The 17,042-nt window shown below is 39.8% G+C and overlaps 1 protein-coding gene across 5 annotated transcripts in view; it reads left to right on the plus strand.

Annotated features, from left to right (window-relative positions):
- Positions 1-9,569: 9,569 nt before the first annotated feature.
- RAVER2 (ribonucleoprotein, PTB binding 2) overlaps positions 9,570-17,042 on the plus strand; it is a 77,457-nt gene continuing 69,984 nt past the window's right edge. For 2 of the 5 annotated variants that reach the window (XM_033113409.1, XM_033113411.1), the window contains exon 1: positions 9,572-9,910. In XM_033113409.1, coding sequence (XP_032969300.1) covers positions 9,668-9,910 — 243 coding nt within the window. In that variant the 5' untranslated portion in view covers positions 9,572-9,667. Of the gene's footprint in view, positions 9,911-10,637; positions 10,731-17,042 lie in introns of those variants that run through there. The other 3 variants (XM_033113412.1, XM_033113410.1, XM_033113414.1) reach the window with 3 other exon arrangements.

The raw sequence follows: 17,042 nt of genomic DNA on the forward strand, positions 1-17,042 counted from the left end.
AAAGCCCCAACTCTGGCGGGATCATGAGAACACTTTAGGTTTTCAGGTATCAATGTCAGCTATGAAAATGTGTCTAGAAGTCCTCAGTATGTGTGGTTATTCTCTTTCTTCCAGTGCTTAGTCACCTGGGTAAATGGCTGTAGGTCCCTTTGGGGTAGGACTGGGGAACCATTATAATGTTTGTCATGGTATTGCAGGATTCTTCCTCCTTGGGACACAGCCAATTCTCAGGCACTGCATTTGGGATCTGAGAATTGTTTCGGGCCCAGGAACTGAGCAATGAATCAAGAATTTGTATTGGGACAACTACTCTTATCCTCCTGCTTCTTGGTTCTTGCCTGTTTCTGATTATAGATGTTAAATGGCATTCTCATTGGTTGCTCCTCTATTTTGCCCCTAGGGACCCAAGATTCTATGAACCATTTCCACAGCTTCCCTGTGGTTCATGCCCCCTTGTCAGCTATTCCAATCTTGCTGGTAGTTATGGTAACGTTGGCCGCTGGCTTCTGGCAGTTAAGCTACGTTACGTGGCTTCCATTAGTTTGGAGAGTTGTCACCCCCATTGCTATTAATGAACCCAAATCTACAACAGTTTCATTCCTGACCCGTAAGGAGAGCTGCCACTAGACATTTCTGTAATGCTGCTGTCCCTCCCACCGGTGCAGGGGCCTGGAGAACGGAGTGTTCTCAGGACCCTGCTGTAAGAATGTAATCCTCTGTTGGGCCCTCCAGGCTCACATTATGAATTTTTTGCAGCATACCCCTCCCTGCAGCCTTTTTATTCCTTCCTCTAACACCTGCCATGAAAACTGAGGCATCTGCACGTCCCCATGGGTCATCACCTTCTCTAGGCTGCTAAGAGCCACCCACCCTACCTTGAGTTTGCCCCACTCCCTGATGGAGAGACGTGTCCTTGCAATGGTGTTAAACCTCATTTTTCAAGAAAGTGCTGCAAGTCAAACAGGCTCCCTGTCTCTCCCGTCGTGCCTTTTACTGTTTCATTATTTCTCAGTTTTTCATTATTCCTCTGTAGGGTACCAATAGAACTTTGAAATGACCAGCTAACACCGCTATACTTGTAAGCATTATTCTCCCTATATCTTTCAAGTGCCTAAATCTTCAAGCAAGCAAAGCTGTTCCCCTTTACCAGGATGCACTGCACTCCCAGGCCACCACCTGCGTGAAATCTTCAGCCATGGTGGGGCCACCTTGTGTCAAGAACAATCTGTCACCTACATTCCATTCCAGATGAGGTGCTACTTGCCAACCAAGTATGAGTGAACCTAATTTTACTGCCTGCTTCCTTGGACCATTTCTTACCAACTGTGTCATGTGGGTCCTCTGGGTAGCAGACACCAAGCCAAAATTAGATGTGCAAATGATGTATTGGGAAAACATCTATGAAGGATAAAGGGGAGAGGAAGTAAGAGTAGGTGGGAGAGTCTTCAAACCACAAAGCAAGTCAGACACATGTGAAAGGAGAGAGGAAAGGAGACAAGATTCGGTAGGAAGAGCCCCAGGCTGCAGTGCAGCCCTGAGAAAGTCTTGGCTAGGCAGGAAGTCCCAGAGCAAAGACTGCCCACAGAGGAATCTTACATCAGGTAGAAATGGTCCAGCTATAGTACCCCCACTGTGTTTAGTTATTGGCTGGGTGCTTCCTGGAGGGAGAATGGCGTCAGTATGAATTCTGCAGACCTGGAGGTACAACAGCTAGCTGGAGGTTATAAGCCAACTACACTCTTGAAGAGAGAACTGAGTGGCACACCTCCACAATCAGTTTAAGTGGTAGGAACAGGAAGAAAAGAAGCCCAGGCCAGGAGACCAGGTGGAAATGGAATGGGAGCCTGCCAAGGAGTACTGTGGATAATAAGCTTGGACATGTGCAAATTTTACCTTATTGACATGTGTATGGGTTTGGTCGGCTGGTTGAATGTTACAATAGGCACGAATGAGTCTGTATAAATACACTGACAAGGAAGGAGACAAATCTATAAAAAGCAGACACAAGAATTAAGAAGGTATAACTTTATGGAGCCATTTAATGTAGGAGGAAATTATCCTGTAATCCTCAATATACTCAGAGGGCAATCATTTTATTATTGGAATCATCGCTAACAGGATAATTCAAGGTGAGTGTCATTTGTTTTATAAGGCAAATATGTACTCCTTATATATACTTTAAAAAAATTTTTCAGCAAAATCATTTTTTTAAATGGTAAGTCCCTCCCTTTCTACATAAAAACTTTATAATTTAAAAAGATTTATTTCCCTACTAGATAACTGGGTTACACTTTATCTTTCAAATATTCATGCTGTTGTCTTCGTGACTTTTTCTATGATTTTATAGCTACCATTTTTCTTAAATTATATTTTTGATAGAAAGTATACAACTTCCTTAGACTTCTGTAATTCAGGAAGCAGGGTGCCAAAAGAATCTGAACTTCAGGGGCAAACAGTACAATTCTTTTTGTGTTATTTAAAATACATTTCAAGGTTCAAGGAAAATATTTCTAGTTTATAGATTCACAACTCCAAAGAATCTTTCGTAACTTTAGAAATAAAACTAAATATGAATTATAATAAGGGTTGATAAATATCTTAACGATATGTTTAGATTATAATAAAAATAAAATGAATGATACTTTGTGGCTAAATTGAAACTAAGAAAGTCATTTGTATTTAGCATCAGTTAGTTGTAGGTACTCCTAGGCAGTGCATTTTATGGCATAAAGTTAGATAGGAAGCTATTACTTGCAGTTAAATTTTAAGCAGCAGAAGCATTCAAACCTTTCTTATTACCAGTACTACCATCTGATTTATTTTACCATTATTGTATACTTATATACAATATTTATAATACTACCTCTGTTATTACTATATCAATACTTCACAGACCTGGGTTCTAATTTTGCTTCATTCTAGCTGCATGACTTCACTTCATTATGTCCGTTGCCTAATATATAACATGGCCATAATAATGCCCACTCCAGGTGGTGGTTGTGAGAATTGAATATATGTGGGTCACCTATGTGGACTAAAACGTTTTAATTTCCTCCTAAAATCTATCAAAGGATTATCGTCTTTCTGCTTCATGGAGAAAATTAGAGGGTATGAAGTTTATCTCATCAATTCTTTTTCAAAAATGGTCTCTTGTCCCTACCACTTTCTTCAAGTTGCTCTCATTCAAAGACCCTGGGACCTTCCTAGCTGCCAAATCCAATTACCCCCTTTCCATCCTTATTCTATTTGTCTTCTCTGTTGCGTGACAAGTTGACGACAATCCTTGAAACGTTTTACTTCATTGGCTTCTCTGAAGCCACTCTTTCTAGTTCATTTCCATTTTTTTTCCTTTCTGCCTTTGGTTTCTTTTATTGCTGGTGTATAATGGAATGCAAGGTCAGTAGCAGGAAGCGGTGAGGGGTGGGTTGGTTCAGCTTGTGATCCAAGAAGGAAGTCCATACCGTGAAGACAGGAGCCAAGGAGGGGATGTGCCAGAAGCTATAACAGAGAGCGGGAATGGAGGATCAGGAGCTAGAGAACGCCATGAAGGTAACGGGAGGTAAGAATACAGGGAACGATACCTAATGGAATCCCACTATGTTTGCCAGACACCGTTTTCATTTTTACTTGGCTCACTTTACATAGGCTGGGCTCATAAGTAGAAAAGCAGAGTCTTCACGGGACTGCCAAGTACCTTCCATTTCTTTTTTCTTGCTGGCCTTTAAATGTTGTTCTCTACAGTCCTCTTTCTTGGACTTCTCTTTCAATCTACACGCGCAGCCTGAATGATCTCATGCAGTCGCGTTTTTTAACCGCCTGGATCTCTCACCACTTTTAGACTGTCTCCTGGGTGTTTTTGTCTACATGCCCCACACTGTTTGAAGCTCAGATGCCTTGGTGTCTTTACTTCTTTACACTGTTGCCTCTTTCAGCAGCAGCATTACCACACATCTGCTGTCTTACATTGGAAATCATGATACCATTTTTTTTTAATTTATTGGGGTGACAATTGTTAGTAAAATTACATAGATTTCAGGTGTACAATTCTGTATCACATCATCTATAAATTACATTATGTGTTCACCACCCAGAGTCAGTTCTCCTTCCATCACTATATATTTGATCACCCTTACCCTCATCTCCCACCCCCCACCCCCCTTACCCTCTGGTAACCACTAAATTACGTACCCCAGATTAATTTTCAAAACCCCGTGGCCATCTTGTGGTTACTGATCATGATACCATTTTAACTTCTTTCTCTTTACTGACATCCAATAAGTCATCAAAGCTTTTAAAAGTAATTAATAAATAGTATTATTAATATTATTACAGCTACCTTTTTATTAGGTTGGTGCAAAAGTAATTGCGGTGTTGCAGTTATTTTTAACCTTTTAAACTGCCATCACCTTTGCACCAACCTAATATCTAGCCCTTGACTTTAGCACTCTATGAAGCCCTGTACATACATTACCTCATCTAATCCTCATCGTAGCCTCTAATAACAGCCTGTGGGTGCTGTTATTATCTCTGTTTGAGAGATGAAGAGTCGGAGGCTCTGTCGAGTTACCCTCTCATGGGCTTTAAATAGCTTGCTCCAGTTACACAGAATTGAATCCAGGTATTTTAACTCTTGATCCTGCTCTCTCCATCACTATATCCTCCTCCAGCTATAGTTCACATACCTGGGCTCCAAAATCAGATGGGCTTGCATTGGAATCCTGGGGCTTCTGCCTGCTGTATGTCTGAACATATTACCTTCTCTGACTTTGATTTCTCATTGGTAAATAGGTATGTACTAGCTACATCACATGTTGATTATAAGGTTTAAAATTAAATAATATAAGGAAAAATGAAACAAAGAATAAAAGCTTAGGTAACCTCTGTAAAGCTCTGTACACTTAACACGCATAGGTTACCTAGGTAACCTACGTAAAGCTTAATATACTTATTATTTTACTCCAATAAGCCCTCAAGTGTTTTTACTTTGTTCCAAAAGACTTATAAGTAGTCTTTTTGACATCAGATCTGCTAAATTCATTCTTTCCATTGTTGTCAGAATTATTTTTTAAGAAGTTAAATCCGATTATGTCATTTCCCTGCCTAAGAGCCTCTGTTATTCCTTTTCTCTATGGGATTGCCTTTTAGGCCATACTAGAGCATTGCCTTAAAGTGGAATCAACTTCTTAAAATGGCGTGACATATGCTGCCTTTCTCCTTTATTTCCTGCTACTCTCCTAAAAGCAGCACAGCCTTCGTTAGTACCAGACTTTTCATTGCATGGACACGCCAATCTCTTCGATGCTTTTGGGTCTCTTTCTGTTCCCTGTTCCAGTACATGCCCCTGATCATCTCGAGAACTCCTACTTGTCTTTCAAGACCCACCATCTCATGCTACCTTCCTCCAAGTCAAAATCAAACACCCCCTCTGTGCTATTACGAGTACTTTAGTCATAGTACTTATCATGCCAAATTGAAATTACTGAATTCAAATAACTTTCCCCAGGGAAAAGACCACTTATGAATAAAGGCCATTTATGAATAAAAATCAGAAATGGTCTTTTTGGTGTGTTATACAGTACCTGGTACATTGTAGGCATTCAATCTATAATTGAATGAGTAAATGATAATTAAAGTTTCGTTTTGACAGTTTACAAAGTCTTTTAACATACTTAACTTGTTTTTATCATATTACCATAGTACCCATATGTAAGCATAAGATTGTTTGGACACAAGAGGCTGTATTATTATTATTATTATTATTATTATTATTATTAACTGATATTTATTAAACTCCCCCAACATCTTACCCAATTTCAGAGCTTTAAAAATACACAAAAATAACCACCAATATTTTTAAAAATAAAGGCAAAAGTGAGCACATGCTCATGTTTTAAGAACAAGGTAATTATATAGATCATGATAGTTATCTGTGGGTGTTGATAAATACGTTTCCACTTGGTAATTGTAATCCTGCGTCAAATTAGAATGTTTCTTTAATTTGCCACAGAAGCTGCTGTCAGGCTAAAACCTGGAATGGGAGGAACTCTTTGGAATTATAGTAGCGTTTTCAAGTCTTTGCGGTTCCCACCCATTTCTTTTATGTGGCAGTAATAATCAATTTGGTTAAATAATTTAAAATCAGTAGGTTCTATTATTTTCCTGAATTCCTCAAAAACAGCTGAGCTAAAGAAATACGGAAAGATAGTTAGTTTGAAACCTAGAGCAGTATTTATCAAAATGTAATGACTTACTAGTGGCACATGAAATCAATTTAGTGTCACCCCAATTTAGTGTCTATTAAAAGAAAAGAAACAGAATAGAAAATACTAGAGTGGGCTGCATCAGGTAAGAGTATGTTGTTTTGTGAAATCTTTATTTCAACTGTATGTGTGTGTATTTGGGTTGTGATGCAAAATACATTCCCCACTGGATTGGGTCAAAAGTTTGAAAGCCGCCACCCTACGTGACACAGCAATATTGTCCAAGTAACGACTTAATAAAATTGGTTTCATAACTTGATAACATTGTAATCATGTCCCACTTGGGGCCCCAAACCTCAATTACACAATCATAATCCCAAGAGCATAATCAACACCTAATTCATTCACCAGATTTGGCTTCAAATAACATTTAATGATTTCCAAAAGTCAAACCCATCTCTAAAAGATGAACATTCACTATCACAGAAGCTATGCAGAAGTATTTGCTGGACATTCTAAAGTCACTACCAAAAAAGCAGATTGAAAAAATATTTTCAGCAAAAGCAATCACTAAAATTGGACTCAGATCACTGTTTTCAAGAGCTTCTCCTGACATTTCTGTTTGCATATTTATCACATTTAGTTATTATTGTATAGTTTTCTCCCAACGAAATTGGTCCTCTATCATACAGAAAACTTATTTTATTATTTCTGTATAATTAGTGCCTTTATACATGTTGTCTAGCATGTAAGAGACATTTAATAAATGTTTGTCAAGAAGACGGTACTCATTTGGATAAATACATGTTCTGAAACTTAACGAGTGGCTCCAGGTCAGAGCATATGCTAAGGCTAGTCACGCTTCCTGCCCACTTTAGAGAATATACTCGTACTTTTCAAAGTCTCTCAGCCTACAAAATCGGGCTTTATTGGAATTTAAAGTTTGTAACTTTAAATCAAAGCAATAAAATTTGAAACAAAATGAGACGTTATTTTGACATCAAATTATCATGCCTGCAAGCAGGTAAATGAGCACTCGCACTCAATGTTTGTGTAGGGACAACTGAGGACAATAGTTTGGTAATATATATCAAAAAGTCTTTAAATATAGTTATTCTTTGACGAAGAAATTTTGCTTCTCATTCTTTATTCCATGGAAAAATTAAGACCACAAATATGGACACAGGATATTAATAGCCATGCTATTTACAATAGATAAAAATGTCTAGTACTAGGAGATTAGTGATGTAAATTATGGTAATTCTCACAATAGAATAACATGCAGCCATGAAAAATAATGACGTTCAATTATATTGGCATAGAAAGAGGCTCAGAAATACACTGTAAAAAGCAGGTAACAAAGCTGTAAACTGCAGAATATCATTTTAAAAAATTGTGAGGCGAAATTCAAATAACATAATTAACCATTAGACAATTCATTGGCTATTTAGTACATTCACTTTACTAGTCAACTGCCATCTCTGTCTGGTTCCGAAACATTTTCATCAGCCCAAAACGAAACCTGTATCCATTAAGCAGTCACTTCCCATTCCCTCCTTCTCCAATCCGTCTTCTATCTCTATGGATTTACTTACGCTGGATATTTCGTATAAATGCAGTCATGCAATATGTGACCTTTTGTGTCTGGCTTTTCACTTAGCATAGGGTTTTGGGGGTTCATCAGCCTTGTACCAGTATTTTATTTCTTTTCATGACCGAATAATAGTCCATTGTGTATGTATGTGACAATTTATCTGTTCATTTGTAGATGGACATTTGGGTTGTTTTCATTCTGTGGCTATTGGGAATAGTGCTTCTGTGAACATAGGTGTACTGCAGAATCATGTCAACGATACGAGTATCCATTGGCAGAATAAATTCAGGAATATTAGCAGTCATTATTTCGAGGGTACAGATGAATCTTTTTATATTATCAAGAGGATTGGGCTTTAGAATTAAGCAGCTCAGACTCCATTTCTTCATGTGTAAAATGAAAAAAATAGATCTTAAGCTAAAACTGTATTAGTGTGATGAGTAAGTGAAATATATGTACTTGGAAAAACGTGGGGGCCACGATGTAAGTACTATGAAGCAGCCACCACAGCACAACTAAAGACACTCACGAAAGGGGACTTCCAGAACTGCTTCAGAAAGTGGCAAGAACGATGGGATAAGTGTGTTCGAAATGAGGGGGAGTCTTTTGAGGGGGATTGATGGCAATGTGTCTTTTACTGTAATAATTTTTTTAAATGTAAACATTCACCCTATTTTTTGGTCAAACCCCGTACATAGCATTTTTGAAAACCCTTTGTTTTTACTTTTTGGCTGCATTCATTTCTATTATTTTTCCATAACGTAGTAATATTGGTGTGTAGCAGGGTTTTTTTTTTTTTTTTTTTTTTTGAGCGTGTATTTGCATGCTACACAATTCAGATGCATGTTCTTTTTTGCTGATATAGTCACTGGGGCTGGTTCCAAAGACTACCCGATTATTTGACCTGATAATATCACTTTGACTAAGTATAATTCTACAATGTAACTCTCTAAGTTTCAATTAAACTGATGTTCCAGTAGGGTATTCATTCTTCAGACCTCTGCCACAGCTCTTCTTCCATTTTAGTCTTTGTTTCAGCATTGCTTTATATGTTGCATGTGCAACCATCCAGGTTTTACATTTTAGGAACTGCACAACTGGGACGAAGGGACGGGTGAAGGGCACAGGCTTTCTCGTATGCACAGCTAGGAAAATACTCTGCGATAAGGTTTATTCAAAAATATATTTCCTCCAGAATCTCTCTTAGAACTCCCTAGAAAATCTCAAATTTTATTTTTCATTGTGAACTCAAACTTCTTCGCCAAATATGCAAACAGAAGGGTTACCGTCTGGAGCCTACAGGACGCCCCCCTGGGTTTGGGGGCGTCTGAATTCGCTTTTGCAGCCCCGAGCCGCCCCAGCGCGGGACTTTCGAGGGGAGTCCGGGGGCAGCTGTGGTGTCCCGCAGGAAGGCTGTGCGGGGTCCGGCGCCTGGGATTCGAGTCCCCTCGGGAAGCTGAAGGCGAGGGGCCGCTTCCCCAGAGCACCAACCTGGGCGCTCACTGAGGCCTGGCAGGGAGCGGGAGGTCGCCAGCCCGCCCGCACAGGTGTCTGGGTGGTGGCGCCCCGGGTACGTGGGCGGGCGGGCGCGAGGGGCGGGAGTCGCCAGTGCGCGGGGGCTGGGGGCCCGAGGGGGAGGTTCCCGCGAGGTGGTGCTCGGCTCCTCCTCGCCGCTCAGGTTTCCTCTCCCCCCGCCCCCCGACCCCCCCGCAGGCTGCTCGCTGCGGCGCCGCCTCCCTCCCTCTTCCCCTCCGGGCGGCTGGGCCCATCCTGCGGCCTCTGCCCGCCTCGCCCCACCCGGCCTCCTCCCGCTTTCCCTCTCCGCTTCCCCTCGAGCCTTCCGAGGAGCCCGCAGCCGCGGGGCTCCGGGAAGATGGCGGCGGCGGCGGCGGCGGGAGGCGGCATCGGCGAGGGGGGCGCGGGCCTGGGCGGCGCGGCGGGGTCGGAGCTGCGCGGGCCGGGCCCCTCCGCCGAGACGTGCGAGGACACCCGCGGCCCCGTGCCCGCCGCGCTGCACCCCGACGAGGTGGCCGCGCGGCTGCAGCGGATGCGCCGGGAGCTGAGTAACCGCAGGAAAATCCTGGTGAAAAACCTGCCCCAGGATAGCAGCTGCCAGGTACGGGGACGGGGCTGGGAAGCTGCGGTCCCGGCGGGTGCCCGACGCCTTGGAGCGGTGGCGGGGGGCGGGGGGGGCGGGAAAGAGGTCGGTGCAGAGTTATGAGAACAGTCCGTCGCTTTTGCAAAGCCTTCCGCCACCCTGGTTTCTGAGCCTGAGGTCACGCTGCGAGTGTGGCAGATTGGGAAACTGAGGCTCCGAGAGGCGAGGCGGCTTGTCCAAGGTCACGGGTATCAGGGGCGGCTGCCTCCAAGTCCGGCCCGCTCTCCTTCCCCGATGGACCCTTGGGCGTATATGTTGGGGAAGAGATCCGGGAGTTGTAGGGGAAGAAGTAGGTGAAGGAGAGTGTAAGTGACCTGTGGAGCACAGATTTCGGGGGCCAGGTCTTCGGCAGCGCCTTGAGACGGGCGGAGGGTCCCGCCTGGGGTTCCCGGGACTTGGGTGTGCCATGGGGGGCGGGGTCACGGGAGAGCTGGGAGTGAGTTTTCCTGTGGCAGAAGCACTTGACCAAGTTTGTATGAAACAACTCTTGTCTCCTCAGTTTGCTAAGGCCCAAGAATAGAGAGGTTAGTTATCACAGCGCTTTGAGGAGCTGGCAGCCGTCTTCTGCCATGTCAATTACTGGAGGATTTATTACTCAGTGAGTCCGAGGAAGCTTAAAGATAGGCTGCTTTGTGTCTTTGATTCAGATTAATTGATGCTTTAAGATTACAAACTCTACATATACCGGGGTGCCAAAAAAATGTATACAAGTGGACACTTTGGTCAACGGTTGCTCAAACAGGAGTTCGCCATAATCAGAAGTGCCTGGATGCTGATGGTAACCACTTTTAGCCCCTCTTGTAATTTGCAGACGTTAAACGTGACTTGTATTCATCTTTAGTTATCGGTGTATGTTGAGTATTACAATTTTAATAGTTTTCCTTTCTTAAAATGTGTATACATTTTTTTTTTTGGCACCCTCTGTATTTAACTTTTTTTCTCCCTTATTGCCAGTGTTACATGCTCATTTGTAGGAAAGCAAGAAAATACAGAGAAATACAAAGGGGTAAAAGTAGGTATCACCCATATTTCTGATACTTAAAGATAACCATTGTTAAAATGGGATATTATCCTTCTCTCCTTTTCTATGTGTGTGTATATGTATGCATTTGTGTTTTACCAAAAAAATTGAGGTCATTTCTTTGATTCTTCACGGTTTCTTAATTGTCTAGATATTCACGTGTATTTCACATATAACTTGAATTTATATATTTTGTATGGCTGGGGAGGGTAGGCTGTCCTGGTAGTTGCAGATTTGGACCAATATATGTGGTTTCTCCTGTAGCAGGAGGCATGGAATTGCAAGTGGGCTGGCTATTGGTAATTGCAGGGCAGTTTTAACCTAAGATCCAGAAAATAATGAGACGAATATCTCATTACTATGTAATTAGACATTCCATAGCCACTCACAATAAATGTGGACATAAAACTTCATAACCCATATGCATGACGGGCAATTTTGTTTCAAAACGCAATATAAAAACGCCTCTGTCAGTATTGTACATATATCTAACCCTTCTTTCAGTTCTATCATTGTCCACTTCCCATCGGGCAGGTAATGTTTTATGATGTTATATTTAAGAACACCTGCAATGGACTGATTTCATAGAAGCAACTTTCACCTGCCCACGCAAGTAGAGCAAGGAAGCTCCGAAAGAGGGAGGCTTTGAAGAGGCAGATGACATTTTTTTAAAAAAGCAAATCAAAGAAATAGCAGCTCTGTGTGTAGATAATTTAGGAGAAGAGACATGGAGAAGTGTCTTGATGCTTTGTAGAATGTCAACTATTTTTTATCACACTTCTTTGCATTAATTCTGAAAATATTTAAACCCAAAATTTTCTGTCTAGTCGTTCTTTGCTGCAGTATCTTGCTTAAATTTCCCTTCTCAAGAGACATGAAAAAAATATATCAAAGGGTCTAAGAAAAGTTTTAATTACCTGTATTCATGATGGAGAGAGAGGTTTTTATGAGAATTACACTGATTTGTATTTCTGAGATATTTTTTTCTCTTAGGAATTTATGTTTAGCCTAAATCTTAGGATTCTCTCTAAGGTAGCAAGCATAAACTATGGAATAAACTTTGTATATGATCTGTATGTCTAGATGAGTCTTTTACAATAAAGTACCTTAAATTTTTATGTTAAGTTAAATTCTTACGCCATACTTTTTGAGAGCTGGAGTCTCATCTAAAAGCAAAAAAAAAAAAAAAAAAAATTTGTTAGGACCGAAAGACTAGTTTTCAGACTTGTCCTAACATTTTTTTCTATAATGATTTCCATAATAAAATACTTTTAATATTTCCGATGTGTAGTTTTAAAATCTAAACAGATCAATATTTGATTGCATATAACATTTTTTGAGAAGTGTTTATTTTTCCCATCATCTTCCGTACTTGTACTTTTCCTAGTTTTCTGATTACAATCATATTATATCTATCAGTGGTCTATGTTACATAAATGAGTAGAATAGACCAAAGTGTGTTAGTTTGTAAAAGCAATTAAAATAAAGTATTTTCTTTAGATTATTTAGATTGAGAATTGCTATTTTTATTGGTCCAATAAAGTTAACACTTCATCGACTTTTTCTTAAATTGTAATATTTTCATGACTATATTCTGTAAGGATTTTGGTATTTTATCTTTTAACAGTTCTAATGTCTCTTTTTTTTCAGTGCTGCATTTTACTGTCAACTTACTAATGAAGGTTTAACTTTAATTTTATTTTCTGCCTTTTCTCCATTATCACCTGGCTAAACTCATTTTTACTCGTTATGAAATGATTAACATGTTTAAAAAAATTACTACTTTTTGTTCAGTTATTAAGTAATCAGCTATTTTAAATACTCAGATTCTTGTTCTTTTCTAGAAGAGTCTGTTTATTCATTCATTTATTTTAGAATATCACATTAAGGATCAAAGCCACTCCTAATTCTGGTTCTCAAACTCTATATAGTTAGGTCTCTAGAAAAGCTACGTTGGTAACTGATTAGTAGGAGCCCAATGATGTTTTTTAACATTTTGAAAACATGGGTATTTTCTTTATTAAACAGAGTTTTCGTAAATCTTACTCAAATTTTGTTTAATTTTTGATGTAACAGATTTACAATAGCATCTCACAACTTCTTTGGATTAGAAGGCACACTGAAATTATTGTTTTTAAATGGGAGTTTTTAAAGATGCATATATTAAATACCTCATAGAAATACGAGTCCCCCCATAATGAACACCTTTATCCTAATGAGTTCTCAAAAGGTGTCTCATTGAATAAGTACTGTGCTGTCAGGTAGGTGCTGTCTGGTCAACCTCCTGTGCATTCTTGAATCCTCCTATCCCTCTGTGTTTTCATAGCCTCAACTCTAGTTTGTATCCTTTTCATCTCTTAAACAGACTACTACGAATTTTCTGTTTGTCACCTGCCCTCTTTATTGTCCTGTCTCTTATGTTTTAGCCCATCCTGCTTACTGCTTCCCTTGAGAGAGCTTCCCAGAGCACAAATCTGATGTCGCTCTCTTACTTTAAAAAAACAAACCAAAAAAACTTTTGACTCCACATTCCCAGCACTGTGTCTCAGACTTTTCCTCAAATTGTTCATCAGTGCGTCTCTTTTCCGCAAACTGTAAGGCATAGGGAACCTGAATTGGCTTTCTGCAAGAGTGACATTGCTTTGAAACTTCATGTTCTGAAAAGTTCATATTAATTTATGTTTTAGTAAAATTGGATTTAATATAAAAACAGTGACTTAAACTTGTTTAACTCCCATCCAAAATTTTTTTTTTTTCGTAAACTTGACACTCATGGAAGATACACCATATTTATCCTATGATTTTTTTTTTTTTATAGTCTTATATTACCAGGAAGTACTCAAACCTCAATTTGAAAAGCAAGACGTGAAAGGATAAGAATCTAAAACTGGGCATTTTGTCACTTGGCCCCTGCCTACGTTTTTAGTCTCATTTCTTATTAGTCCTATGTTGGATTCTACTGTAGTTTTATCAAGATACGTAGATCCCCAAGGCCTTCCTACCACTGTGATTTGGATATTTATAGTTATATCTTTGAATGTTAGTGTTTTGGAATGTAATTATAGTGATTAGTTTATTGTGAATAATATTTATAACTACTATAATTATTTATAGTGAATAATAACAATGTTGTGAACACGGGTTCTTATTCAGAATAGACATGGTATATGTGTGTGAATAGTCTTGTAACTCTGAATTTAGAATTTAGGTTAAAGGAATGCCCTAATATGTGTTTTTGATTGCATTTCCATAAATTGTTTACTTTTTATGGTTAATCTTGTTCTGTTTCAATAGCATTGCCCTTGGGGTTTCAAAATTGAGACAACAGTGGCATTTATTTCTAGATCTCTTGAGTTCACTCAGTTTTTTTCTTTCATGTATGGGTGTACATGTGTTTTGTTTTCGTTGTGTTTATTTTAAAATCTGATAGAGATTTTATTGTGTAATTAGAAAAAAATGTGAAGTGTATAGGGCTAACAGCCAAGCTCAGTAATAGAAGAAACATTCTTTTGTCTCACTTTGTGTATTATTAACGTGCACTTCAAAGTACTCTGGTATAGTAGTTAATTGAGAAGCTGGATAGTTAATTCACAGAGGCCCGTTTGAAAGTATAGTATTATCAACCAAGCACTTTTTAGAATAACAAACCACCAAATGTACGAAACTGGTTGGTTTTCTTTTAAAAAGCTACTTATTCCTATTTTGCTTTTATATTAGTCAAAAACCAATAGAATTTTCTCACATGCTTTGTGTTCTTTAACTGTGGGATTTAAAGATACACATTACTTATTTTCTCTAACAATGTACTCAGTAATTATTGCCTCTTCTTAAAGTAAGTCTATTATTTACCACTTTTCTTGGCAATCTTGGGATGTTTTCACATTTTTAAATTGTTCTTCTTTTTCACTGAGAATGCCATTTTGCTTACTTCCAAAAGTTACTTCTCTTAGTATAGTTTATACTACTTAAAAGTTATCTATACATTTTCTTTTCTAATGTAGTTAATCAGAGTTAATTATGGGTTCTATTTTTCATGTATTTTTTTATCCTATTTACGTTGTAATTTCTGCAACACCACTTGCTCTGCAAGTTTTTAATCTTGCAAAAATTCTTCAAGTGTTTCAGCCATGCTTGTTCTCTGCTCTGAATACACATTCTAGAAGAGGAGTACTTTGTGATTGGCATCACAATGGCTGGATGTTAACAAGCTGTCCAAAGTAGCCTCAGGTAATTTATAGACCATTTCCTAATTAATGATGGGTTATGCTTACAAATTATTTTTTGGACTTGCAACACGTTTTCCCATAAGAAGAATATGGTAGGTGGCATTTAGTTTTGCCAGCTAGCATTTTAACATCTATTTAGGCTATGTTGCCTCTGAAGTGTACAATGGCATCTAATCAGCTTTGTGCAGGAGAGACTTTCCCAGTTTCAAATCATTGATGGGTGCACCTGTGTCTTATGTCAGAGGCTCCAGAAGGAGCTGTATTTAGGGGAATTGCTCTTTAAATAAAGAAGATTCAGAAGATCAGGGAAGCGTTAAATGAGATCAACTGATGGAAGGCTGTTCTGCAAAAGGGGTCTCTCTCACTAACCCCCTGAATTTTGCTTCTTAATTCTTCTTATCTCCTCTACCTTATAACTAGTGGCGCTTAGGGGCTTCCAGGGCTTATAATTATTATTTTTTTTAATCTGTGAGTAAAAAGCCTTATACTTAGCGGTACTTAGCCCACTGAAGAAGGCAAATGAAGGCATGTAAATAAAGGAAACAAAATTATCTAAATTAAGGATTCTAAGATGGCTTATGAGGGGCCCTGGCTCTGCTTGTATTTTGTTTGCCTAAAGCAGCAGTTGCCTTACACTTAGCGAGTGCACTAAGAGGGAATATCAGACCACGTAGAAATCTGTGTTTTGGCTCCTGATCCTCAGCAGAGGATCGTCCTTGCTTGCTGTGCTGGATATCATGCATTTGTTCTCCAGCTCTGTCTCTATCTACCCTTCTCACCTGCTCTGTGTCCTGGGAGGCTAACCTGTGCTGGGAATTGCATTAGCAAGGCTTTCTCGTCCTCTGGTTTCTGGTTGCATTTGGCCAGAGCCACTAAGTGGGTGATCAAAGGGCGGAGGAGAGAGAGAGAGAGAGTGGAGCCTTCATTCACCCAGGTCCCTCTCAACCAGGTTTCTGTGGCTTGGCTATTTCCTCTTTCAAAGGTCAGTTTCTTTCCAGGCGCGCTGTCTGTGCAACTAAGCTCTCTGGGTTGTTGTAATCATTCCCCTTGCCTCCTTAGGCCTAGGGGTTATGGGGGATTGTTGCTAGCCATAGGATTTCTTTAAATTTTTATAGATAGTCTCTTTAAAAAATTGTCTCCAATTACTTAGTTTTTGAGGGTGCCGTCTTTTCCTTGCGGAGACCGACCAAGTCTCCATTCTTCCTCTTGTTTTTCCTACTAGCACCCAGATTTCCCTGTGAGGACCTACCCCTCTGTCGTTACTTAGCAACTAGATGGTTTGGGTGGGTTTGATCTCTCTCCCCATCGGAAGGAGTGACAAACCAACAAACAGAATTTTTCCCTTTGCCAGGTTAAGAGATGGGCAGTAGCCTGAACCTAAGCCAGTCAGCACATGGTAGTCCCTTGGCCATACTGCTTGTTTCAACCTGGTATAACAGAGCATCTTAGGACTTTCATTTGGCTGTTAGAGTAAATGATTCTCTTTCTTCCCACTGGATACGAATGCAGAGACATACCGCCCTGGTTGCAGCTGACCATCTGAGGACAGAGTAGACATCCAGAGGAGGACTCACCAGGGGGGTGTGAAAAGTAGGGGAGCTTAGATGGAGCCGTGGTCAAACTATATCTGAAGCCTGACCTGCCTCTGCATTTCCTAGTTCTGCAAGCCACTCAACTCCTTTTATTGTTTCATTAATTTCAGGTTGGGTTTTAGGTTACTACCAACCAACAGTATCCTAACTAATACAGAATGTTAATTAAAAAGATGTCAATACTGGAAAGGATGGTAGAATACATTTCATTTAACCCTTTTGCTAAATACATGAATCCAGTTTACAGAGTT

Source organism: Rhinolophus ferrumequinum, chromosome 9, assembly GCF_004115265.2.
Source record: "Rhinolophus ferrumequinum isolate MPI-CBG mRhiFer1 chromosome 9, mRhiFer1_v1.p, whole genome shotgun sequence".
Lineage (NCBI taxonomy): Eukaryota > Metazoa > Chordata > Mammalia > Chiroptera > Rhinolophidae > Rhinolophus > Rhinolophus ferrumequinum.